At 40.1% G+C, this 25378-nt stretch overlaps 2 protein-coding genes across 2 annotated transcripts; one reads left to right on the top strand and one right to left on the bottom strand.

Annotated features, from left to right (window-relative positions):
* Positions 1-12248: 12248 nt before the first annotated feature.
* LOC104427706 (pentatricopeptide repeat-containing protein At1g08070, chloroplastic) lies at positions 12249-14631 on the bottom strand. The gene has a single exon (XM_010040758.3). The coding sequence runs from the start codon at positions 14524-14526 to the stop codon at positions 12670-12672; it is 1857 nt and encodes a 618-aa protein (XP_010039060.1). The 5' UTR covers positions 14527-14631; the 3' UTR covers positions 12249-12669.
* A 4178-nt stretch (positions 14632-18809) lies between these two features.
* LOC104425965 (ABC transporter A family member 2) lies at positions 18810-24314 on the top strand. Its single transcript, XM_010038854.3, is given in 17 exon segments — positions 18810-19122; positions 19124-19268; positions 19375-19606; positions 19720-19889; positions 19980-20165; positions 20264-20359; positions 20444-20644; positions 20793-20952; positions 21036-21262; positions 21440-21557; positions 21658-21734; positions 21908-21997; positions 22118-22261; positions 22357-22659; positions 22752-22832; positions 23398-23574; positions 23767-24314. Coding segments are annotated over 17 exon segments (2955 nt in total). The 5' UTR covers positions 18810-18841; the 3' UTR covers positions 24034-24314.
* The last annotated feature ends 1064 nt before the right edge of the window (positions 24315-25378 follow it).

Raw genomic sequence — 25378 nt, 5'->3', positions numbered from 1 at the left:
ATTTTAACTTTTCTATTTCTGGAACATAAATGAAAAATCAAAACTTTTTCATCGTTCATTCTCGTCATCGTCCATCGCCCACTCGCCACCTGTGGGATGCTGAACGCCGTTGTTGATCACCGATCGCTGACTGCCCGCCACCGGCCCCAACCATCAGCTGCTCACCACAACCGTCGGCCATTAGCCGCTCACCACAAAAACCGTTGGCCACGAAAAGCTGGCCGTCAGCCACTGGACTCTAGCCACTCATCACCGACCACCAGTCGTCAGATGTTGGACGCTCGTCAATTGTTGGCCACTCATCACCAACCACCGAACACTAGTGGCCCACCTCCAACCACCGAACATCCCCCACCAACCGCCCATTGATCACCACCGGCCGTCGAATGTCGACCGTCAGACTTCGACCATTGGCCACTCACTACCAACTACCGGTTGCCAGCTGTTGGCCACCTGCCGCCGATCGCCGAACTCCGCCGTTGGCCCCCCGCCACCGGCCGCCGAACTTTGACTTGGCCACCCGCTTCTCTCACGATCACAAACGTTTAAACTCACGAGAGACAAGTGTATGATCGAAGTTCGCTCAGACTTTGGAATTATAAATTCTACGCTCCGTCTCTTACTTACTCATCAGTCCTTGATCTCCTTAAATACTCTCCACTTCCAAACTAGCCATTGGACAGTATCTAAATAACCCATTAGACAGATCTATTTCAAGAAAATTTAGTAGCCATTGAGTGACAAAAGTAGAATCCCAAAATGATTTTGATCGCTCATACAATCAGAATCTTGGTTTCCATAAGTAGAACTTCTTCATTTAGAATGTTATTGTCTTCATAATCCAATTGTTAATCAATTAGATTGAGTCAATCAAATCTATCTTGATGTAGAATTCAAACTAGATCACTAGCCGTTATATGTTTGGGGCTTATGTTACATTCTGTCAAATTATCTCGTTCTAAACATGCTTTTTTTTTAACCTTGTCACGTTCTGGACTCGTGTCTCATTCTGGATGTAAAGTCTAAGAATATTCTATATGAAGTCTAGTCTAAGTGTCTTCCGTCTAAAGTAGAGTTTGAGTGTCTTCTGTCTGAAATAAACTTTACAATCTGGACGTAAGTCTGAACATATTCTACTTCTGAACATATTTACCCTTAAGATTTGGACACAGTTTGAATAAGTTCAACTTTATCATAAAGTCTATCTTCTGGTTCTTCTAAGTATAGACTTCAACAATATCATTTATACATTTTATCATCTGCATAGTTTACTACTCAACCATTAAACACATCAATAGTCTTTAATTTATTTTGTCATCTTCAAAACATTATAAGGGATTTTCCTTATCACCTCTATGTTATGGAAACTTGTGAATCTGCTTCTAATCCTACACTAAGATATAATTTTTCCTATTTGTTTATTTTGATGAACCCTTTTGAGTTTTCTGCTCAAGCGATTGAAAAATCACTAACAAAGGTTAGACTAACAAAAGCAGGCAAAGTGAGAACTAAGAGCTACAGTGGAGGAATGAAATGCGCTTAAGTGTTGCTATAGCCCCTATTGATGACCCCAAATTAGTGGTTTTAGATGAATTGTAGGTGGATGACATCTTATTATCTTTTCTCTTCAATGGACAAATTTGGGAAGAAGTACAGCTTAAGTACCAAAACTTGACATGAGAGGATATTTAAATGTCAAAAATTAGGAAAGTAATACTTAAGTACCACTTCTTCTTTTTTTAAAGTTGGATACTTAAGTACCACTTTTTTAAAAAAAAAAGTTGGATACTTAAATGTCACCTCCGACGAACCCCGCTGGAAGTCCTGCATTATAATTTTTTATTATTTTTGCTCGCTTACGCGGCTTGCCGGAGAGCTGACTCAGCAAAAAAACGCAAAAACGACATCGTTTTGGCTTGGATTTGAATTTTAATATAAAAATTAATTTAATTAAATTATGAAAATTTTAATATTTAAAATATTTAAAATAAAAAAACAAAGAGAGAGAGAGAGAGAGAGAGAGAGAGAGAGAGAGAGAGAGAGAGAGAGAGAGGGAAGAAACCACACGATTGAAGGCTCAACCCTCACCCCCTTTGCCTCCCCGTCGTCACTAGGAAAGGCCGGCAATAATGGGGGAAGAGTCGGCTGGGGTCGGGGGCCTAGCTAGGGGTTGGCGACCCCAGCCAACCTAAGGCGAGGACTCGCGAGCCCTTGCCCAAATCTGGGGTAAGGGTCGCGACCCTCCCCAGATCCGGCGAGGGTCAACGACCCTCACCCGGCCCAGCCAAGGGTCACCGATGGCTGGGGTGACCCCAACCGACCCTCCCCCACGGGCCAGCCCTTCCTCGACGAAAATGAGGACTCAGCCTCATCGCCCACAATCTCCATCTTTTTCTTTTTTAAATTTTTTTAAATAAAATTACTTTATTTAATTTTAATATTAACTATTTACCCATAGTAGCAACAAAACAACGTTGTTTTTGCACTTGTCTAGCCACGTCAACGTGCAAAATAACGTCATTTTACACTTACCTCGCTAGAAAATCATCACATTAGCATTTTGGTCAAATTTTCTCACTGCTGGCACTTAAGTGATTCATTTGCTCCGTTTTAACACTTAAGTATCCTTCCATGCCAAGTTTTGGCACTCCAAATGTCCAGCAGTCAACAAATTTGTGTTTGTGTATGTATTCTGAAAGGTACTTTTTTGCCAACAAGCATTGGTCCAATTACAAGGAGGCATGTCTAGGACATGATAGAGGATGCCAAGAAAGCACGTGTTATCATCCTAACAACACTCTAAGGAAGAAGCTGATATTTAAAGTGACCATATAGGAATAATGGCCAAGAGCAGACTTCGCTGCCGTGGAACCGCAACCAGGCTCAAATTAATCCTATGACAAAGAAGAACAAGGCCTTTCTGACTTCTGTTATATCCCATGGTAGAGAAGCACTTTTGACGGTAATTAATCATATTGCTGACTCCTATCCTTTTCAGGCTTTTTTGTCTTTTTAAATGTTGCAAAGAATTGGAAACAGTGCTGGAGATGCTATTACAAGTTCTGTGAGATGTAGACAGCTACATTCCTGGTCTAGCAGGATGAGGTTCTTGTAACTCTTATCTCATTTGACATATGCATGGATATTGTATTGTCGCCGAAAAGTCAAAAATGCTTCTTTCTTGGAAGTTAACACCCTTTTTATGAAGCATCATCAGTGCCAAAATTTTCCTTGTCCTTAGTCAAGAGAATGGTTTGCCAATTGTACCAGATGTATGTCTTTGGGTTGAAAATGGCAATTATGCTAAATATCATCATGGGAGCACTGAAATTCATTTGAGTGTTGAATTTTAACTTTTGTATATTAAGGAGTAATCGGTCACTGTCATATAGATTCAACCAATATTTCAAATGCTAGTTTTCACATCTACTCGAGAACTTTTTATCTAAAATGTTCTCATCGCAGTACTCCCTTTTGGCTTTTCCTAACATAGCTTATTTGCTTTCAACAGAAATTTTTTGCGGAGCTCCAGGATAAACAGGGAGAGTTTGGGATAGCAGATATCCAGCTTGGTTTGACGACTCTTGAGGAAATTTTCCTGAAAATTGCAAAGCAAGCAGAGCTAGAAAATGCTATGGCTGAACAACGATTGGCAACACTAACTTTGACATCAGGGACCTCAGTCCAGGTGAGAAACTAATTACTAGGAATTCCTTATAGAGTATAGGCTACAACATTGCTGAAGTTACTTTAAAATGTCATTTGTCCTCATGAACTGTATTAGTCAATCTATTAAAGTTCTGAGCGACTAGTAAATACTGATTAAAGGTTCATCAGCCTGACAAAAGCTTTTGTTCTTATTCTGCGATTTGGTTCAGATCCCAATGGGAGCTTGATTTGTGGGGATTCCAGGAACGGAATCAGCTGAGAATTCTAGAGGCGTCATGGTCGAGGTATATTGGCAGCAAGATGATTCCAATGCGCTTCGTTTTTCTGGACACTCTTCGGAAATGCCTATCCCTCCATCCGTACAACTACCGGCTACTTCAGTACCAAATATGGGTCATAGTTTCTTGGGGCATGCAAATCCGGTTCATGGGATCATGCTGGACTCCTATTAAATAACAGCTGCCTATCCTCAACAACATATTCTTTTGTAATTTTTATCAGAGTGCCTATAGAAGTTTGCTTCTTTGATTTGGTGCTACTGTTAGTGTTTGTTTCGATAAACAAGTATTCGTGCATAAGTAAATTAAAATTAGAAGTCTAATCACAGTGGAAGTAAAAATGCTTATACACATGTTTTCAAAGCATTTTTCATGCATTTTAACAAAAACGCATAGAAGAGCTAAAGGGGCTAATCATATTAACCTTATACCGTGCTCCAAATTTGGTTTAGAGGTTTCTTCGGGTTTTGAACACGAATGTCTGATATTCTCACAGCAGTAGTTCTGACGTTCTTCTAACGTTCTTTAGACTCTGATCACGAACGTCTAACGCCTTTTAGTAACACTGGTTCTAACGTTCTTGAATTCTTGACCACAAACGTCTGACGTCTTCCAATAATACTGGTTCTGACATTCTTCAGATGCAAAACATTTGATCTCTTCACAAGCTCTGACATTCTTCGAATCTAGCCCTAGTGTCGGGCCTCTAGTTCAGACACATCACCAATTCTCACGTTGAATAGAATAGTGAAATTGAGAGCTCTCACAACTACAATTGTGCTAGCAATTGTTCTCGTGTGAGTGACTTTGTTGATCAATATCAGCACTCTCAATCGTCCATCATCCGATGATCTGCTCTCTATATTTATTATTATTATTATTACTATTATTATTATTATTATTATTATTATTATTATTATTATTATTATTATTATTATTATTATTATTATTTTGTGACACGGGGGAACCGTATAAATGCCGGCGGCAAAGCATAAACCCAAGGCGATCCGATGGGACCCACCTCCCCCAAATTGCGAGTGAGTCGCACAAGCGACCACAGGAATTTGAACTCGCTCCCTTCCGGTAGAGGGATTGAGCGCAAAACCACACGACCACCAATGGGGTGGGTTTTGCTCTATGTATTGCCTTTTATAGCCAATGCAAATCACATTTAAATCAATGCATTAACTCTAAACCGTTTTAGAATTAATTCGGCCGTAACTCCTAATGTAGTTTTGATACCATTATAGACACTAATTCGAGCATTAATTAGGTAACTGTTACAGAGCACTATTCCAGACATTTATTTGTAACTATTACAAGTCTTTATTCTGGGTATTAATTTTGTAATGGTTACAAATATTTAATTTGACCATTATTTCAGAGCATTAATTGATCATTAATCTGAAACCGTTTCAAATCATCCAACTACCCATTTATTCTAAAACTGCTTCAGATCATTAATGTGACCGTTAAGTTCTGAAACCATTTCAGAACTTAATATGACTGTTAAATCCAAAAACCGTTTCAAATTTTTACTTTAGCATCTGAAACTGTTTTAGATCATTAATCTAGCTACTGATTCTGAACTCACTTCAAATCATTAATGATGCGATTAATTGTGAACTCACTTTAGATCATTAATGTAACTGTTAATTCTGAACTCACTTCGGATTATTAATTCAGTCTCTGAATCTAAACACGCTTTAGATCTTTGATTCGCCCATAGAGTATGAAACCTACTTCAGACTTTGTAAACTCTAAAGCCCCTTCATCAGAACTTTTATTTCTAACCTGACTCAATCTAGTTGGCTCAATTACAAACACATTTGCAATATTCTCTCTCTCATTCAAACGTCATTCTAATTGGTTATGGTATCTGACATCTCTAAGTTCATCAGTGAGCTGACAGTAGGATTTGTAATAACACATTCGCACAATCAAGAGAATAATTGTCCAAATCAATCTCATATTCCTGCAAACCATGAGTGACATCTAACAATATATCATGGCTACCTAGTCAATGTGAAATGTTTTCAAAACATAATGAACTTGTCAACTTTAGTGACTGTATAATTCAATCATTTTGTCTCATCATGTCCCAATCGAATAAAGGCCATAGAACTATTGGTCAAGTCACCAATTCGATCATATGCTCAAATCTAATTGGCATGTATTTCTTCGAGACATGAATCATTTATTCTCGATTGCAACCCCAACCGAGGATTTCAATACAATGTCACGATTAGATTGCATTGAACATCAATCTTGTATATTTATATATAACAAGAAGACATATTCCATATTGCGCACACATGTACCTTCGTATGTGAACAAACTATGACCATCAAGTACAGAGACGATTTAATGAATCATTAAGATGCGCACTTATGAACCATAGCCATCCAACATACAAGTCGGCATCGTGCCTCAGGTCTAAGGATCTTACACCTGACCAAAGCATGAACAATCAAACATTGCCCCACTAAAAGCTTCCATGTCCCCAATTTTTCTATACGTTCATTGAACTTGTCCAAGACAAGCACATGTGTTCTAGCTCGGATATCACAATCTCCAATGACTTGTGACTCATCATCCCCTCAAATATCCAATACTAAAGTGAAGTTTGAGAACACATCGGTCTCAACAGGATCATCAATATCCTCTCAATGATCTATTGATCATGAACTGTTTAAAGATTCAGCATAATTGTAAACTTGTCACATATATTCTCAACACCTTAAGAATAGGTTCAGTCATAGCTGATCTTATGGACTTCATTAATATAAATTGGATGATAAATGAAAAAATTATTTGCCATTGAATAATCCCTAATATGTAATTATTACATGGTTACTTTAGGGCATACAACTAATAGCTACAACTACAATCAGCACTATTAAGTTCAGCATCCTATAAAGTTGCTTCAGCTAGTCGCTCAATTGTATGGCTTTACGAAAGGTTTCTCGGTCAATGTATTGAATTATTCTCCATGAGATATAATGAAGTTCAATGTAGTTTCTCAATATTTCTTTTATTGTAAGGAGACGTGCTATTTTGGAATATATTTGGTTCACATTTAGGCAAAAAAATAAGCCAAAATTACTATAACAGAGAGTATGGTATCTATTCAGTTTAGTCTTATCAAGGCCCATTAAGAAGTTATACTGATAGTTGTGAATGTCATATTGGCTTCAAATTAACTCTATCTTTCTATTAGAGTATTTAAATAGGGTTAATACCCTTTAGCTCTGATACTATGTGAGAATTAGTGAGACAATTACTAACTATTTTAAAAGCTTAAATTTTTAGATGTAGGCGTGATTTATTATTTAGGGTTAATACCTTGAAAAACCCCAAACTGGTACACATATGACAAATTTACCCCCAAACTATTTTTTTGACCACCAAAAACCCCAAACCGGTATACCTTCGACAAATTTATCCCAAACTGATACATTTGTGACAAATTTACCATATGTTAGTTTTTGATAAATTTTACTATCAAATTATTAAGTTAAATGACATGTGACAATTGACTGATATATCAATTTTGGATTTTACGCTCAATTTATCATAGTTTACAATTTTTGTGATTTTTTTGTGGTATTAATCCAATTTAACGAAGGGTATATTTGTCACAAATTTACTAGTTTATGATTTTTTACAGTTGAAAAATTAGTTTTTGGTAAATTTGTCATAAATGTACCAGTTTATGGTTTTTTGTGGTCAGTCGGGGTAAATTTGTCACAGGTATACCAATTTGGGGTTTTTCGTAGTCGAAAAAATAGTTTATGGTAAATTTGTCACATGTGTACCAGTTTAGGATTTTTCAGGGTATTAACTCTAAATAATAAATCACGCCTACATCTAAAAATTTAAGCTTTTAAAATAGTTAGTAATTGTCCCACTAATTCTCACATAGTATCAGAGCTGAAGGTTCTAAGTTCAAATCTTACTAGGCTCTTTTTGTCTCCCCATTTAAATCTTACTAGGCAAAAAGACAAGACCAAGCATGAGGGGGTGTAAAAATATTTAAATAATGGCTTCATTTAAAAGTTTAAGCTTTTAGAAGAGGGTGTTAGAGTATTTAAATAATAAACTATGCATTCATCTAAAAGTTTAAGTTTTTAGAATAGTCAGTAATAGTCCTACTAATTCTCACACCTCTATGCAAAAGAGGACTTGGCCTCTAGATTCCGAAAAGGGTTAACTAACAAAGATTAAATTCCTAGGGGCTAAGCTGAAGATAAGAAGGTCAGACACCGGTTGTGCATTGTATTTTTACTTTATGCTAGCTTAGAGCATGCTTATGGAATCTGGGCCTACTTGTGCTCGCAAATGATTTTATAAGCCGCACTTATTGACACATCAGTTATACTGAGAGAATTTATATAGATTAAAATTAAAAAATTAAGGGAGACAGCAACCATCAACAAGGAAAATAACTAAGGATATCAAGACGCAAACTCAAAACCTTAACTTTGAAATGGCAAGAGTCAGTTCTACGCGCATCATCCATTAATCAAGAGGACAATAAATACACCCAATCACAGTCGCAACGAAACTAATCTAAGGGTGCTTTTGGGAGTGACCTTGAGAAGCCACTTTGAACCCCTAAAGATCCTTGGGCCAATGTAGGGGTGTTTGGTAAAAAAATTTCAAACCCCATTTGGAAAATGCCAGCCTTCGCAAGGTTGAAAGCTCAAGGCAAATTGGGGGCTATCTTGGGCTTTCAGCCTTCTCGACATGCTATGTTGAGGGAGTAAAATAAAAAAATTTCTTCCCAAATAATTCTCATTGGTTTTTCATTTTTCCAGTTTTGCCCTCACTATTTATCATATTCTTTTTCTTCTCCATGAGCAATAGCCTGTGAAGGGCAAGTAGTCACCGCCTCCGTCATCGGGGTGAGGCACGACCGTCGCCAAGGAATGGCGCGACTGCCGGGCCATCTGGGTTGTGGCGAGGTCTAGGTTGCCGACCTCGCCGTGACCCAAATCTGGGGCAACAGGGTCGCGGGAGGACCTTGCTACCCCCAATCTGGGTCGCATGACCTCACCACCCCAGATCCAAGGGCGGTAGGGTCGCGCAACCCCACGACCTAGATCCAAGGCGGCGAGGTCCTCCTACAACCTCGCCACCCTAGATCCGGGTTGCGGCGAGGTCGCCAAAGGTTGCGGCGACATCGCGCAACCCCACCGCGACCCAGATCTAGGGGTGGCGAGGTCCCAGGAGCGACCTCGCCACCCCAGATCTAAGTTGCCGGAGGTTGCCCGACCCCAGACGGCCTTTGCCAATGGTCTTCAGGGGTCGCTCGACCCCGGGCAGCCCTCCTCAGTCGTCTCCGGGGCTACTTGAGTCAAATGTCGGCTGCCGACAATAAATTTCGATCGTCGATGGCCCCTATCATTGCCAGCCAATTTTCTTTATTTTTCATTTGATAATTTTTTTTATCACAAAAAGTCCTCTATAAATATAGTTTTTCCAAACACTATTTTGCACAAAGGTACTGCACAATTAACTTTCATATTACAATTTAACAAATAGAATTTGTATTCTGAAAAGTCTCTTTAACCCAAAGTCTTTTGCATTTTCCCAATGGCTTACCCCAAAAGTCCAACCAAACACACCCTAAGTATTATCAAGAAGGCTTAAAATGATGCATACAAGATCCTAATCACCTGCTCACTAATGCCAAACCGACACACCCTCTCGCTGCTCAATGCTGGAAAACAACCGGCACAAAGAAAAGACGCTCAGAGGACTTGAGCATGTCCTTAAAAGGCTTAGTCACTCCAGGGAGAACCTGGCAGGGGTGGGAGTCCCCAAGTGGCTGGTTCCGGAGATCCGTCAAAAACCTCCCCCAAGGGCTCCGCGCGCCAATCCTCATGGTTCGCCCAAAGGAAAGAATCCCACCAGTGAGCCCGCGATGCCTACCCCCACCAGCTAACGACTGGTCACGGTACAGGCAATGACCTGGTCCGAGGGTTAACAGCCCCCGGTTGGCGCGCGCGATAATAGTGAACCTGGGAAATCAATTTCTTGCGAAGCAAAGCATTGGCCTGGGTCCAGAGGCTCGCCGGACCATGTGGCAGCTCCGCCATTGAATCCGACGCTATACTCAGACCGTTAAAGCTTCTCGAGGAGTAACAGAGTTTCAAAATTCGACCTGCAAAACAGAGTACCTTCTATTTCTGGGTGCGTCTTCTTGAGCTGTTCATGAAAGATCTTGGGCCATGTCCCTCCGACGATCTTGCATGGCGTCAGACGCAGGCGTCATTGGGCGGATACACCCCTCCCAACGGTGTTAATTTCGGTTTTGGTACTAAAGCGACTGTTTTTGTTTCGAGCGGTGTCCCGGATTTTCCCTTGGTGAAGTGCCCGTTTCGCCCTCCACCCGCTTTGACTTTCTTCCTTAGTTCGAATCGAATGTTCAAAAATGCCCCTGGGGGACTTTTTTTCTCACATAAGTAAATTACATATTCACGGGTAATTTGATGAACAGGAGCCACACCCACGAAATAAATCCGATTCCAAAATTATGTTAGGATTTCCAATTCAAAAATTTAAACCAATAGATGGATAGAGACTGCATATATTATATAATATATATATAAAATCTCGTAAACAATCCATGTACATAAATATTTTCATACTTTTAAAGGAAATTGAAAGATACCATGTTGAATAGGCAAATGGAGATGGTCAGAATCAATCCAAGCAGCAAAAGATATGGGGGGATTTCTTAATCTGAGCACAGCTATGAAAGAGGTTGACTATCAATACAGTATGCCAAAACGTGGTTTTCTTACAAGACACCATGAAGGACTTACTTGTTTACTGAAACCCACAAGAAAGAATTCTCCCGGTAGATCACCCCTGGACTGAAGAGCCGGATTAAGGGGTCATATCCGGATTGAAGTATGAACGTGCAATTATAAAACAAAGATTACGCTACCTACTCCATTAAACTACCAGTAAATTCCGGCATTTTTGCTTACAAACTTCCACTCCCAGGTGATATTCGCAGAATTCCACACGCTTTGATACTAATCAACACTTTCTGCTGGCCTAGAGCCAAAACAATTGACAGTCTGACCATTTTCTCTAGCCAGAAGAATAAGCCTGTCATTTTCAGTAACAAACTGAAGTTAACATGATTGAAGCACACAGCAACAAGCTGAGAAGCAAATTGAGTAATACAATTATTGATTTGTATATTCAAACAAATAAATTAAACAGGTGGCAATCGGGCATTGGATAACAGCACCTTTGGCATTCGCCACTTTGAGAGAACCTAAACAGCAAATATATCTAACAGATTAGACAGTGATCCAGCCATCAACCAGGTGAGTATTTACTACTCCTTAACTCCTAAGGAAATGATGGTCAAATATCAGCTGCAAACGCAATAGAATGATGTTCAAGAGAGGAAAAAAAAATAAGTGTATTGTCTCAAGAGTTGAGACTCCTTTTAGTCAAAGATATTGATTGTGTTCAAGCAGAATGATGGACCCGTACCCAAGGTAAAGTACTAGATAAACACTGTGGATGATGTCTGACCATGGAGAAACACCCAGAAATGAAGACGGGAATACATTTCTAAGTCACCAAATCAATTTGAATAGATATTTTATTTGGTTAGCTGAAAGTCTGTACAATAGAGTCAACATTTGCGACAACAGACATTGAGCATTCACATGTTAATTAAATGGTGCTTAATGGGAGAGCATGTTTTACCTAATCATTTCAACATAACAAGAACACCTTCTGCAAAAGCACTTTAAAGATAACATTTGAGGTTTTTCTCCTGTTTGACGTATCTGGATGGGAAGGAAAATTTCAGACAGGGAAAGCTGTGAGGTTCCATTTCTACATGTCTGAATGGCAACTGCATTAATCGATTGTACAAACGAGAATAAAGTGTATATATATATATATATATATATCTGTAACAATAACAACTTCTCAGAATGTACAGAAGAAAAGAATATATCAGCCAATTACCTTGAATAGTGTCTGATATGATGTAAACCTAGAGTGATTCAGCTTCATACCATGAAAAATGCAAGGAAAAAAAAAAGATAGATTGTTAATAAATCATGAAGAACAGCAAATTTAGCAACTAATTTCGGAAATATATATACACTTTAGCAAAAAAAGATAGATTGTTAATAAATCATGAAGAAAAAAAAAAGATAGATTGTTAAAAAAAAAAAGATAGATTGTTAATTTCGGAAATCTAAGTTTCACAGGCTTTACGCAGAACAGCAACTTTAGCAACTAATTAACTATCGTGACAATTAGCAGTGGCACTGGCATATTTCTGATAAGCCTAAAGTATCACCTCACCATGCAGCATGCAGCATAAATGAAGGGCTTGTTGAGATTAAGCAGTGACTGCAATACATTTTCATGGGCAATTCATGTGCTCCAAACCATGAGGCATTTCTTACTTTTCCTTTCCTCCCGCACCAAACTTGTAGGCCAACTGTCGCATATCTGTCTGTCATCTCTGCCTTTAAGTCAAGGTGTTCAAAATTTTTCCAAGGTTTAGGCAATGTTCCTCATTTTCTTAAGAGTACCAGATATTTCTTCAACTTTCAACTTGGACGAGCAAGCAAGAGCTGTTTATGCAGAAAAATGGTCTCTTTGCAGTCCAGTGAGATCTCCAACTGCCTCAGCTAAATGAAGCATCTTCAAGCATTTTAAGTGAAAAATATTACAGTCCTAGGCCAGAGTCAAAATCATGATCAACCCATGTGGACTGCATTGCCAACCCATTGACAGTACCGTAGACCTCAGTGTTTCTAGGGTGAGACGTATCACCAACTAAGAATCTATGCAGCTTGTTATCCACATCTACCCAACTATAAGCTGCTACTTTCTGCACTTTCTTACCCTTCATCATCTTTTGCACATTTAGGGCTTCTTTCCAGTGACCAGTACTGGAATAAATGTTTGATAGAAGAACATAATACCAAGAACTATCAGGATCTAGCTTTGCCAGCTTCTTAACTGAGAGCTCAGCAAGCTCAATATTCATGTGGATTCTAGAAGCACTCAACAAGGAGCTCCATATCACAGCATTTGGTTCTACCTCCATCCTGCATATGAAATCATAGGCATCTTTCAATCTACCAGATCTGCAATAGAGGTCCACAATGCAAGCGTAGTGTTCTATTTGTGGAACAATCTCATGATCAATTTTCATGTGTCCGAAAATTTCAAGCCCCATTTCAACAAGACCTGCATGACTGCAGGCAGCCAAGAGTCCGATGAATGTTATATCATTGGGTTGCCCTCCAGTTTCAATCATTTGCTTGTAGACAGCAAATGCATCTTCTGAAAGTCCATTCATAGCCAGGCCAACAATCATTGAGTTCCAGGTGACAGTGTCTTTCTTGGGCATATTAAGGAATATTTGACGAGATTTGCTTATATTCCCACACTTTGAATACATATCCAGAAGCGCAGATGCTACAAAGACATTGGAAGCCATGCCTTGGCTCTCTACATAGCAGCCAATTTCTTCACAAGCTTTAACAGAACCGGAATCGGCACAAACTGATAAAACGCTAACCAGTGCTACGTCATTGGGTTTGATATTCTCATTCTTCATGTTCTCAAAGAGCTCCAAGGCTTCATCTGGTCTCCCATTTTGAGCGTAGCCAGCAATCATGGCACTCCATGTAACAACATCCCTTTTCTTCATTTTGTCAAATTCTCGACGCGCTTCTCCAACAGCCCCACACTTTAGATACATCTCCACAACTGCAGTAGAAAGTATCGTATTTCGGTAAAGGTTGTTACCATCAATAAACTTCTTTGCACTCAACCCAGCATTGAGGTCTCCAAGCTTAGCACAAATGGAAAGAACTGAAGCCAGAGTGATTTCATTTGGAGTGCATTTATCGTCCTTCATCCTTTCAAAGAACCTCAATGCCTCTCGATAGTCCCCATTGCGAGCATAACATGAGATCAGAGAATTCCAAGAAGCAGTGGACTTTTCGGGCATTTCATCAAACATCTTTCTCGCAGCTAAAACGTCACCCGACTTCGAATAGGCAGAAATTAAGCAGTTATAAGCAATGGGATCCTTCGTATCCATCTTCTCGAAAATTCTTTCAGCAGAAGCTAATTCTCCACCCCTGGAATAGAAGTTCATCAAAGCAGTTTGGACGAAGACATCTGTGTCTAATCCACAGCTAATTGCCAGACAATGCACTTGTTTTCCTAAATCGAAGTCCGCCACTGATAAACAAGACTTGACAATAGGCGGGACCGTGTAGGAGTCTATACAAACACCATTCCGTATCATCGATCTGAATGCTTCTATAGCTTCTTCATGCGACGAAAGCCGAGAGTACACCGAAATCAACGAGTTAGACAAGCTCTGCTCTGGTTGGGGAATTCGATCAAACACTTCCCGGGCATAGTCGACCATAGGCACGCTCAACAGTCTTCTGACCAGAAACGAAGCGAGAGAAGGGAACGCAGCGATGACCAGAGCGTGGATCTGCTTCAAGTGGCTTGGGTGTTTCACAGAGCGCATTAGCTTCATCAGATCGCGATCCATCCTCTCACTCTCACTAGTGCGAGCACGTAAAGGACCAAAGGTAGCCGTCGGGTCCGGTCGAGTGTGGAGGTTGGTGGCGGGAATTTCAAAATTCAGTTGGTGGTTACCGTTTAAAAATTTCAAACTTTTGCGAGGCGCAGTATAGGATATACAGGAGCGAAAAATGAGGACAAAAACTGTGGAATTTTAAGTATGCACATAACTCATTCGTTTAAAAAAATTTCAAATAAAAGTGAATGGAATTGCACAATTCATTGAGTTATTGATATTTACGTACTTTACATGAATTAGTTACCTGAAAATATATATATATATATATATAATATATATATATATATATTAGTGTAAGATAAGAAAATTATGCATGTCCTCATAGGACATTATCATCGGTCAAGACATCGTCCATCGAATTTCTTTGAAATCGTTATACTCACATAGCTCAACTTGGCCGGTGAAAAGGATATAATTCCACATTCAGCTCTCATCAACGGCAATGGAGGCCGCTTGTGGATAAATCATTCACCATTGAGTAGAACAATATTTCTAAATATAATCCTTTTGTATATAATAACAATAATAATAATAATAATATTAAAAACCAATATTTAATTAGCAGTCAAATGCGACATTTTCAGTCAGATTAGACTACGGTCAATTGCTTAGCCATTTGGATTTGGTGACCATACTTGACAACATTTTTTTTTTCCTTCCATTATGTAGTTCCTGAGAAATTTCTCGTGCCATAACTTAGTGGGTATGATCAATTGTGATGGCATAATACTTCTCTCTTACGCAAACGAGCTTTTATTTAATAACCCTAAGTTTTCCTTTGACTAATCTAATAGTCGTACTTTTGCCTACTCTGATTAGTTTGGACCATAATTATTTAATTCTTACTTTTTACTTTGAAAAATCCTGTCATTTTCGGATTCTCTTCTTGGTCAATTTATTGGTGTGTCCCTATCCCAAATCAATAAGATGATTTCACTATGATCCATCAAGAGAAGATTGCAATCACTCGAAATGCTTACGCTCAAGTATCTTCCAATCCTAGGTAGTTGTCCAATTGGTCCTAACCCTATTATATGAATGCTAATTCAATTATAAATTTTTCAATATTGTCAATTTAGTTCCAAATGTATGCATGAAATTGTAATGCAATCATTTTGGCTGATTTTCCTAGAAATCGTTGATGTGACAGTCCAGTTATTACTAACTATCCTACATGACATATTGTTATGTCAGCAATTTCCAACAAAAGTTGGCATAAAGACCACATTGTAATTTCTAGGACTAATTTGGCAAAATGAAAATGTTTAGAATTGAATTGACATTTGTACAATATATCTAGGACAATGAGCCCTCTCAATCTTGTATAACACTTGAAGTCATAGAAGTTTCTCATGTTCTCAACTCCTTTAAGTGATAGCTCTCAAAAACCTTCTAAGGTTCTCACAAGTTTCTAATCTAAGATAAGCTCTAAAAATTACAAGCCTGGAATGGGGCCGCGTCTGGGACTGGGTGCTTGTATAAATAGTCTTGAGTACCCTACTACTGTGCTGAAAAAGAGAATAGCAACTTGGTAATGTGAGACCCCCGCTAGCTTTGTCTAGGCCAAGATATGGCTAGTAGCCTAGCCACTCCTTGTTGGTGCACTCGCCGAGTCGCCTCGTTAGTCCAGGCACCAAGCAAACCATTTCCTTGCATCTCAAATCATCAACCCCTGCCCCTCTCAAAATACACTTCGATAGTCTCAAAAATCACGAGCTCGTGTTGATTTCGCTTTAAAATGAATTAATTTTAAGCCATAATCAACAGTTTGGGCGCACACCCAAAACATATGTAAATAAGTGAAATTCAACTATTCAAATTAGTATCTTGTTATCCTTTAAAGTTGTCGTGAGTGCTTGGGCTAGTTTTTGTGTACCTCGATTGATTCACCTCTCTAGTTGATTTAAGAGTGCACTCCCCTCACATCAATCTAGTTCCTTTGAGTGCTCCCAACAAGGGTTACATCCAAGACAACAAGAAGAGAACTAAACTCTTTTACTATCTAAATCAACGCTTTAACGAAATACCGTTAAATTATTAAATGATGAAACGTCACTCCTTTTAAGATATTAACTTTTCTCGTAGTAAATGAAAAAAAAATCTCAATATTATGTTATTAATGACTCATAACTCCACTTCTTAAAAGTAGATACACATCCCGAACGATTAGTTGGGCACTCTACATAGGCCCTTTATGAAATTCAATCTACCTTACCATGATACGTCTATTACTTTAATGTGATGTCATCGAGTTTATTGTATGATTTCACTAAACCACATTTGATGGATCAAAAGACCGGCTTATATAAAATAAAACACGATCTGAAGTTGACCCCCTTCTATATCGATCGGGGTGAGACTCAGGGTGCGCAAGTGAGACAGGCGCAAAGACCATTCCACGAAGGTAAAGAATTCACCGGGTTGATCTTTGAGTAAATATTCTTATGGTGGGAACAAGCTATTTTTCTTGTACGACCAGCTTCATCCGGCCCCTCTCCCGCTATTCATTTTTGTCGGACTTTCTTGAATGTCAAACCACAAGAAAAGACAAAAAAATGTACTTAATTCGTCCCTCTATCTTGTGCAGTCGTTTGATTCTCAAGTGATCCTGTGTTCCGACGTCATATGGAATTACATGTTTCAAATCAAGTTTCGTTGACAAAACACAAAAATTTATAGCGATAAACACCTCATTTTCAAGACAAAGTCAAGGCGATAATTAAAACCCAATTGACTAATTGGCGATGCACGAGCGTAACTTTTCGACCAAAAGAGACTCAAATTGATATTGTTCGAGTAAAGGATCAGAAAGCTGTGAACCACCAAAGGATGTTTTTCTATGGGTTTGCGAAGGGATTGACTCACCCCTTTTTCCAAGAACTTGCTTATCAAGAAAAATAAAAAAGAAGTTCTAGGTTAAAAGAAACTTAATTCGACATTGCTCCAGTAAAAATGGATGGACGAAAATTTGGGATGGACGAAAATTTGGCCAAAGCTGACCTAAAGAAAGGAGAGTTGGCGAGCGGAAAAGGGAGTGACGCTACCCGCTACAGATGACAATTCAACTGTTGATTGATGGAGATTGAACTGTCCAAAGGGACTGACCGTTTTTTTAACCGAAGCCGACAGAGACATTATTGGACGACTACTTGCTGTGCAAGAAAGCGTGGCCCCTGCCACGTTTTCGGCCACGCTTTCTCACGTCATCTTATTTTTAGAAATTTTGTTTTGTTTGACTTGATCGATTGCAGAGTTTAGTAATCCCGCGGGTCATCGAGGTTTCAATACCCCTTCTTCACCTTCGGACGAGTTTGCCCTTTGTGCTCTTCGCCTCCAATTACCAAATTAGCCTCGCTTGCTTCAATTATTCGGTCTCGTTCTCGACAATGACTATGCATGGAAATGGAAAATAAAAATAAAAATACGTTTCTTCCATTTTCGTTTTCTTTGCTAATATCACAAAAAATTCTAAACATACACGTCTATAATAAATTTATTCTAAATTAATTTTTAATATAAACCAGTATACTTATGACAAACAGATGGTCAAATCCAAACTAATATATCCGTCAATTATCATATGTTATCTAACTTGGAAATTTGAAAGTAAAATTTAATATAAATCAACGGGTGATATATCTATTACAGATACATTAATTTAAGATTGATTTAAAATTTTTCATAATATTAATCATTTTTATATGATTGTGGATGTCGATGGCTATTAGAGCACCAAATGGATTGCGACAACTTCTCCTCTGACATGTCAACTTTCAATCAGCTTTACTTAATTATCGAGTTGCACATTAAATAGAGTTTGCGGGTAACATCAGAACTCTCAACCATTCAACTACGAAGAGAGAGAACATGAATGACGTATACGCGAACGAAATAGTCGCAAGAAATCTTTTATTTCATTAAAGAAAAGATAATGGAATTTCGGAGCTCCTTTCAAAGGAGACGCTTCGAAGGTTCCTAACTTCACACCCCAACCAACCTACGATCAACGGCTACAAGTCCTCCGTACGGAGCATCGCGTCACATCACATCGACGTCGTCAGAAATCACGTTCAGACCAACCAGTGGCACAATCCGTAAATTCCCGCAACTCTAGACCCCATTTCGACCAGGCCGTCACTTTCCCCGCAAATCCCCCCCCGGCGGAAACGCGCCATTTTCAGTCGTACCTCCCACCTCCCCAAAAATTCCGTTATAAAAAAGCACGCACGCACGGCTTCGGCTTTCGATCGTACAGCCAATCGAAATGGAAATGGAAATCGAAGTCGAGAAATCGAAATCGAGGAATCGAGAATCCGATGGATCCATGGCGTTGCAGAGCGGGGCGGCGCTGCTGCTGCAGCAGTACAAGGCGCTGTTCGCGAAGAACCTGCTGCTGTCGTGGCGGAACAAGCGGGCGACCTTCCTCCAGCTCTTCGCCTCCCTCTTCTTCATCTTCCTCATCTTCTGCATCCAGGAGGCCATCGACGCCCGCTTCGCCCGCTCCTCCGCCTACAAGACCGTGACCGACCCGGTGGCCCTGGTGGACCCCCATCCCGCCCTGCGAGGACAAGTTCTACATCCGCTCCCCCTGCTTCGACTTCGTCTGGAGCGGCAACGCCAGCGCCCAAGCCGCCGCGATCGTGGCCGCCATCCGGAACAACAACCCCGGCCGCCCCATCCCCGAGAGCAGGGTGCGGTCCATTGAAGAATTTCGTTTTTTTTTTTCCTTCTTTTTTCTTTGGTTAACGAAAGGGACGTGATCAGTTGACGAGCTGTGAGTTGTGTGTGTTTCTCAAGGTTTTGTCGTTCGGAACGACCGAGGAAGTGGACGCGTGGTTGTATAGTAATCCTTTGCGGTGTCCCGGAGCTTTGCATTTCCCGGTGACGAATTCCAGCTTCATCTCGTACGGCGTACAAACTAACTCCACTCCAGTCACGAAGCGAGGTCAATTTGAGGATCCCACTTTCAAGTTTCAGATACCTCTCCAGATTGCGGCGGAGCGGGAAATCGCGCGGTCTCTGCTTGGAGGTATCCCGTCCGTCCCCTCACCGTCGCTTCGCTGAATGATTCCTGCATGCTTTGATGAGATTGGACCTGTTCCTCTGTCGACCGGTCATGCGTCCTGAATTTTCCCTTTGCAGATTCGCAGTTCAGTTGGGTTGTTGGGCTGAAGGAATTTGCACACCCTCCAGTCGAGACGTTCTCTGCAATTGCCAATGTGGGGCCGGCCTTCTTCCTTGCAGTCGCCATGTTTAGCTTCGTACTTCAAATCAGTTCTTTGGTCACGGAAAAGGAGCTGAAACTCCGCCAGGTATTATTGCCTTTGAACACTACTGGCTTACAGAAACATCGTTACGCACGTATAGAGCCTTCACCTTTGCTTTTTTTTATGATGTTGCAGGCGATGACCGTGATGGGCCTTTATGATACTGCCTATTGGCTTTCATGGCTCACGTGGGAGGGCATTATGATCATTCTCTCTTCATTGTTCATAGTCCTCTTCGGGATGATGTTTCAGTTTGATTTTTTCTTGCATAACAGCTTCCCTGTCGTGTTCCTGTTGTTCTTCCTATTCCAACTCAACATGGTACGATACGCCTTATGCAGCGATATAATGGATTGTTTATTTGAGGCTACATAGTGAAAGGCCATGGCCTTATATCTTGACATATCTTCTGTTACTAGGTTGGCTTTGCCTTCATGTTGTCAGCCTTCATTAGCCAGGCCTCTTCATGCACGACTGTGGGTTTCTCCACATTTATAATTGGCTTTCTCACTCAGGCAAGATATCCTGACTACCCGATATTTTGGCAATGTATTCAGAGTGATGTTTATTTTGAGAATCTTTGCTTTTGGCTCTTGCAGCTCGTTGTCTTGTTTGGATTCCCCTACAGTCAGAGCTTCAGTAATGTTTACCGAAGCATCTGGTCACTCTTTCCACCGAATCTCCTCGCTGAAGCTCTGAACCTGCTCTCTCAAGCAACTTCCACCCCCGACGATCCTGGAATTAGCTGGAGTAGGCGTGCAAAATGCGCACCAAACGATACAGAATGCGTGATGACAATTGTATGTAGTATCTCTGCAGTTCAAAAGTTTCTCTATTAACAAACGGTCATTCAAATCTCTGCTGAGCTGCTTTCGCTTTTGATTTCTTGCTGTCTTACATCATATTAAGGCACACTCACTTTTCTTTTTTCCTACTCTTGTCTAACAGAACGACATCTATGAATGGCTTGTGGCAACTTTCTTTGTGTGGTTTATTTTGGCTATCTATTTTGATAATATAATTCCAAATGCATATGGAGTGAGGAAGCCAATGTTTTATTTCTTAAATCCTGGCTACTGGATGGGGAAAGGAGGAGGCAAAGTGAAAGGTAGAGTTTGAAATTTCCAATGCGAGGGCATGCTTCCTCCTCCTTCATGATGTTTAGTGACATAATCATTCCTGTCTTGACAGAGGGTGGCATTTGTAGTTGCATCGGTTCAGCTCGCCCACCAGAGCATGGTACTCCTGATGACGAAGATGTTCTCCAAGAGGAAAGTATTGTGAAAGCACAAGCAAAAGAAGGCTTAGTTGATACAAATGTTGCAGTGCAGATTCGTGGCCTTGTGAAGACTTATCCTGGGACTACCCAACTTGGTTGCTGTAAATGCAAAAGGACATCCACATATCATGCTATTAAGGTAACTAACCGATTCCAGTTGTATGCACTTTTTTCCTCTGACAATTGGTGACCAACTTATGTGAGGTACCATTTCAGTACAAAATTATCAGATAACAGATGCAACACTAGACACAACCAGTATAACTTGATTTATGCTTGGATAGGGTAAGCATTGTTACTTTTAAATTATCTGTAGGGGCTGTGGGTAAACCTTCCTAAAGATCAGCTGTTTTGTCTTCTTGGACCCAATGGCGCTGGAAAGACTACAACGATAAATTGTTTGACAGGAATCACCCCAGTTACAGGGGGAGATGGTAATAGCTTTTAGTGGGCTATTTTCTTTTTGGCGTAGTACAAAAACTTTTGTATCAATAACGTGGTGCATAATGTCATATTGCGGTCTTCTCTTAACAGCTTTGGTGTATGGTTACTCGATCAGAAATTCGGTTGGCATGTCAAACATCAGAAAAATCATTGGAGTTTGTCCTCAGGTTAACCTTTCTCCTCCATTTTTATCACCTTTGCATCTAAGTACAAACGGCAGAGGAGCATAATCCTGCTACATAGGTTTGGCTGTATTGCAATTATTGTCCAAGCAATTACAGTTAATCATTCGGAAAAAAACAAATGAACATCTGTCCTAAAAGTTTATTGTCGACTGCAGTTTGATATCCTTTGGGACTTGTTGACTGGCAAAGAGCATCTCTACCTTTTTGCAAATATCAAAGGGCTCCCCCCGGCTACCATCAAATCGGTACTTGCTCCTAACTTCCTTTATGTTATTGGAACTTGTGAATCTGCTTCAAATCCTACGCTAAGAGAGAATTTTTCCTGTTTGTTTATTTTGATGATCCCATTTGAGTTTTCTGCTCAGGTGGTTGAAAAGTCACTGGCAGAGGTCAGACTAACAGAAGCAGGCAAAGTGAGAGCTGGGAGCTATAGTGGAGGAATGAAACGTCGCTTAAGTGTTGCTATAGCCCTTATTGGTGACCCCAAATTAGTTGTTTTAGATGAACCTGTATGTGGATGACGTATTATCTTGTTTTCTCCTTGATGAACAAATATTGCGTGTGTGGAGTATTATTCTGAAAGGTACTTTGTTTTCTACTGCAGACGACAGGCATGGACCCAATTACAAGGAGGCATGTTTGGGATATAATAGAGGATGCAAAGAAAGGACGTGCTATCATCTTAACAACACACTCTATGGAAGAAGCCGATATTTTGAGTGACCGTATAGGAATTATGGCCAAGGGCAGACTTCGCTGCATTGGAACCTCAATCAGGCTCAAATCCCGCTTTGGAACAGGCTTTGTTGCCAATGTGAGCTTCACTGCCAGCAATGCCACAAGTCCTCCTGGAGGAGATGTGTTTTCAAAGACTTATCAGGAGGCTGTGAAACAATTCTTCAAAACTGTGAGTGAGCAGAGAGGGCAGCTTTTTGTTATTTGTAGTGCAGCTTTCTCTTCTTTCTAGCGCCAATTTCTGACTCTCCTTTTCCTTCACAGCATCTGGATGTTGTACCAAAAGAGGAGAACAAGGCCTTTCTGACTTTTGTTATACCCCACGATAGAGAAGCACTTTTGACGGTAATTAATCCCATCCCTGACTCCTATCCTTTTCGGGCCCTTCCAAAATTTTCTTCTTGATGTTGAAAAGAATTGGCAAACAGTGCTGGAGATGCTGCTACAAGTTATGTGAGATGTAGAGAGCTACATTTCCTGGTCAAGCAGGATGATGTTCTTGTAACTTCTATCACAATTGACATATGGATGGATATTGTATTGTTGCCGAAACGTTTGAAATGCTCCTCTGTTGGAAGTTAACACCCTTCTCATGAAGCACTGTCAGTGGCAAGATTTTCCTTGTCCTTAGTCAAGCAAATTGTTTGCCAAATGCACCAGATGTATGTTTTTGGGTTGAAAATGCCAATCAAATGCTCAAGATTGTCGTGGGAGCCCTGAAATTCTTTTAAGTGTTAACTTTTAACTTTTGTATCTGAGGAGTAATACTGCCATATAGATTCAACAAATCTTTGAAATGATAGTTTTCACATTACTTTTGGGGCAGAACTTCTGTATGGAGATTATCTAAATTATTTTTCTCATAACTCCTTTTTCACTTTTCCTAACTCAGCTTATATGCTTTCGACAGAAATTTTTTGCGGAGCTCCAAGATAAACAGGGAGAGTTTGGCATAGCAGATATCCAGCTTGGTTTGACAACTCTTGAGGAAGTTTTCCTGAATATTGCAAGGCAGGCAGAGCTAGAAAATGCTGCAGCTGAACGACGCTTGGCGACACTAACTTTGACATCTGGAACCTTACTCCAGGTGAGAAACTAAATATGGGGAAAATCCTATAGAGTATAGGCTGCAGTGTCGGTAAAGTGACTTTAAAATGTCATTTGTCCTCGAAGACTGTATTAGCCAGTCTATTAAAAGTTCTAAATGACGAGTAAAAAACTGACTTAAAGTTTATCAGCCTGACAAAAGCTTTTGTTCTTATACTGCAATTTGGTTCAGATCCCAGTGGGAGCTCGATTTGTGGGGATTCCTGGAACGGAATCAGCTGAGAATTCTAATGGCGTCATGGTTGAGGTATATTGGCAGCAAGATGATTCTGGTGCTCTTTGCATTTCTGGACACTCTTCAGAAATGCCTATTCCTCCATCTGTTCAACTACCAGCTACTTCAGCAGCAAATACGCGTCGTGGTCTCTTGGGTCGCACGGGTCCAGTTCATGGGATCGTGCTGGACTCCAACCAAATAACTACTGCCTATCCTCAATAACATATTCTTCCGTAATTTTTATCAGAGTGCCTGTAAAATTTACTTCTTCGATAGGGTATTACAACTACAAGCAACACTGTTAAGTTCAGCATCCTTTAAAGTTTCTTCAGCTAGGAATTAGTGGCTCGATCATATAGCTTTACAAAAGGTTTTTTTTTATCAATGTATTGAATTATTCTCTATAAGATATAATAAGGTTGGATGCAGTTTCTCGAACATTTATTTTGTTGTAAAAAGACAGGCTGTTTCGGAATATATTTGTTTCACATTTCGGCAGAAAATCAGCTCCATTATCTTCTTTGAAAAGAAACAATTTTTGTTCCTTCATCAATCTAGCAGTTGGTTACAATTCGTCTTTCTTTTGTTGTGGGTAATTTGTCCGACTTCGATTCTGTCAACAATCCTGACCTATGTTTCTGTGACAATTTTTCTAAAACCATGAACGGAACAAGAAGCATAGCTTCTTTCTTCATCTTCTTCATTGAAGAACTCAAGAGTAAGCTCTTGAGGGGAAAAATGAAAAGAAAAGAAAAGAAAAAATACAACCATAACATGTGATTTGATATGAGTTCCAGATACATTCGTCTCTTAAATTGTGAACAAGAACGATCTCATGCAAATTTGGAGGCCTGAACTCAATGCCTGCTACTAAACCAAAATATTGGCTGGGCCGTTTGGTGTGCCACTAAAATATAAGAAGGGCCTAACCCTAATCATTGAGAAGGTTTAACTTGGGAAAAATATAAAAAATGTTTTAAACCTATTACATTAATATCAATTCAGTTCTGAGTCTTTTTAATCTCTAATATTAGCTATATTATGTGACATGGCCAACATTAATATTGATAATTTTTTAATAAGTTTTTAATTTTTATTACTTCATCTTCGTTTCTTTTATTCTTTTCTTTTATATTTTTTCCCAATTGTGGGCTAGTGAGGCTTACCTAGTCTGGGCAAGGGCATCGCAACCCTTGCCAGTTAGAGGTGAGAGCCTCCATGCCTTTGCCAATCACAAGCGAGGGCTTGCACCCCTGGCTCAAATCCAAGGTAGGGCACCACAAGGGAAGTCCTTGGGTCTCTCCTATTGGTTGTGATGCCTTCACCTGGTTTGGGTGAGGGTCATGACACCCTCACCTAGATCTTGGCAAGGGCATGGAGGCCCTTGCTTGTGGTTGGCTATGGCCTAGACACCCTTACCAAGGCCAAGTAAGGGCATTGTGGCCCTTGTTAGTCAACAGGAGTGAGTATTGGCCCTTTCTTGGATCTAGGCGAGGGCCCAATGCCCTTGTCTTTTTCCAGCAAAGGCCACAACGCCCTCACCCTTGCCAGTGGTTAGCTACTCAAC

This window comes from Eucalyptus grandis, chromosome 7, assembly GCF_016545825.1.
Source record: "Eucalyptus grandis isolate ANBG69807.140 chromosome 7, ASM1654582v1, whole genome shotgun sequence".
Classification (NCBI taxonomy): Eukaryota; Viridiplantae; Streptophyta; class Magnoliopsida; order Myrtales; family Myrtaceae; genus Eucalyptus; species Eucalyptus grandis.
Note: the sequence above shows the minus strand (reverse complement) of the source record. Positions and strands in the feature narration are given on the sequence as shown.

Coding starts and splice junctions, on each gene's coding strand:
- LOC104427706 (XM_010040758.3), bottom strand. CDS start 14,526: ATGGATCGCGATCTGATGAAGCTAATGCGCTCTGTGAAACACCCAAGC.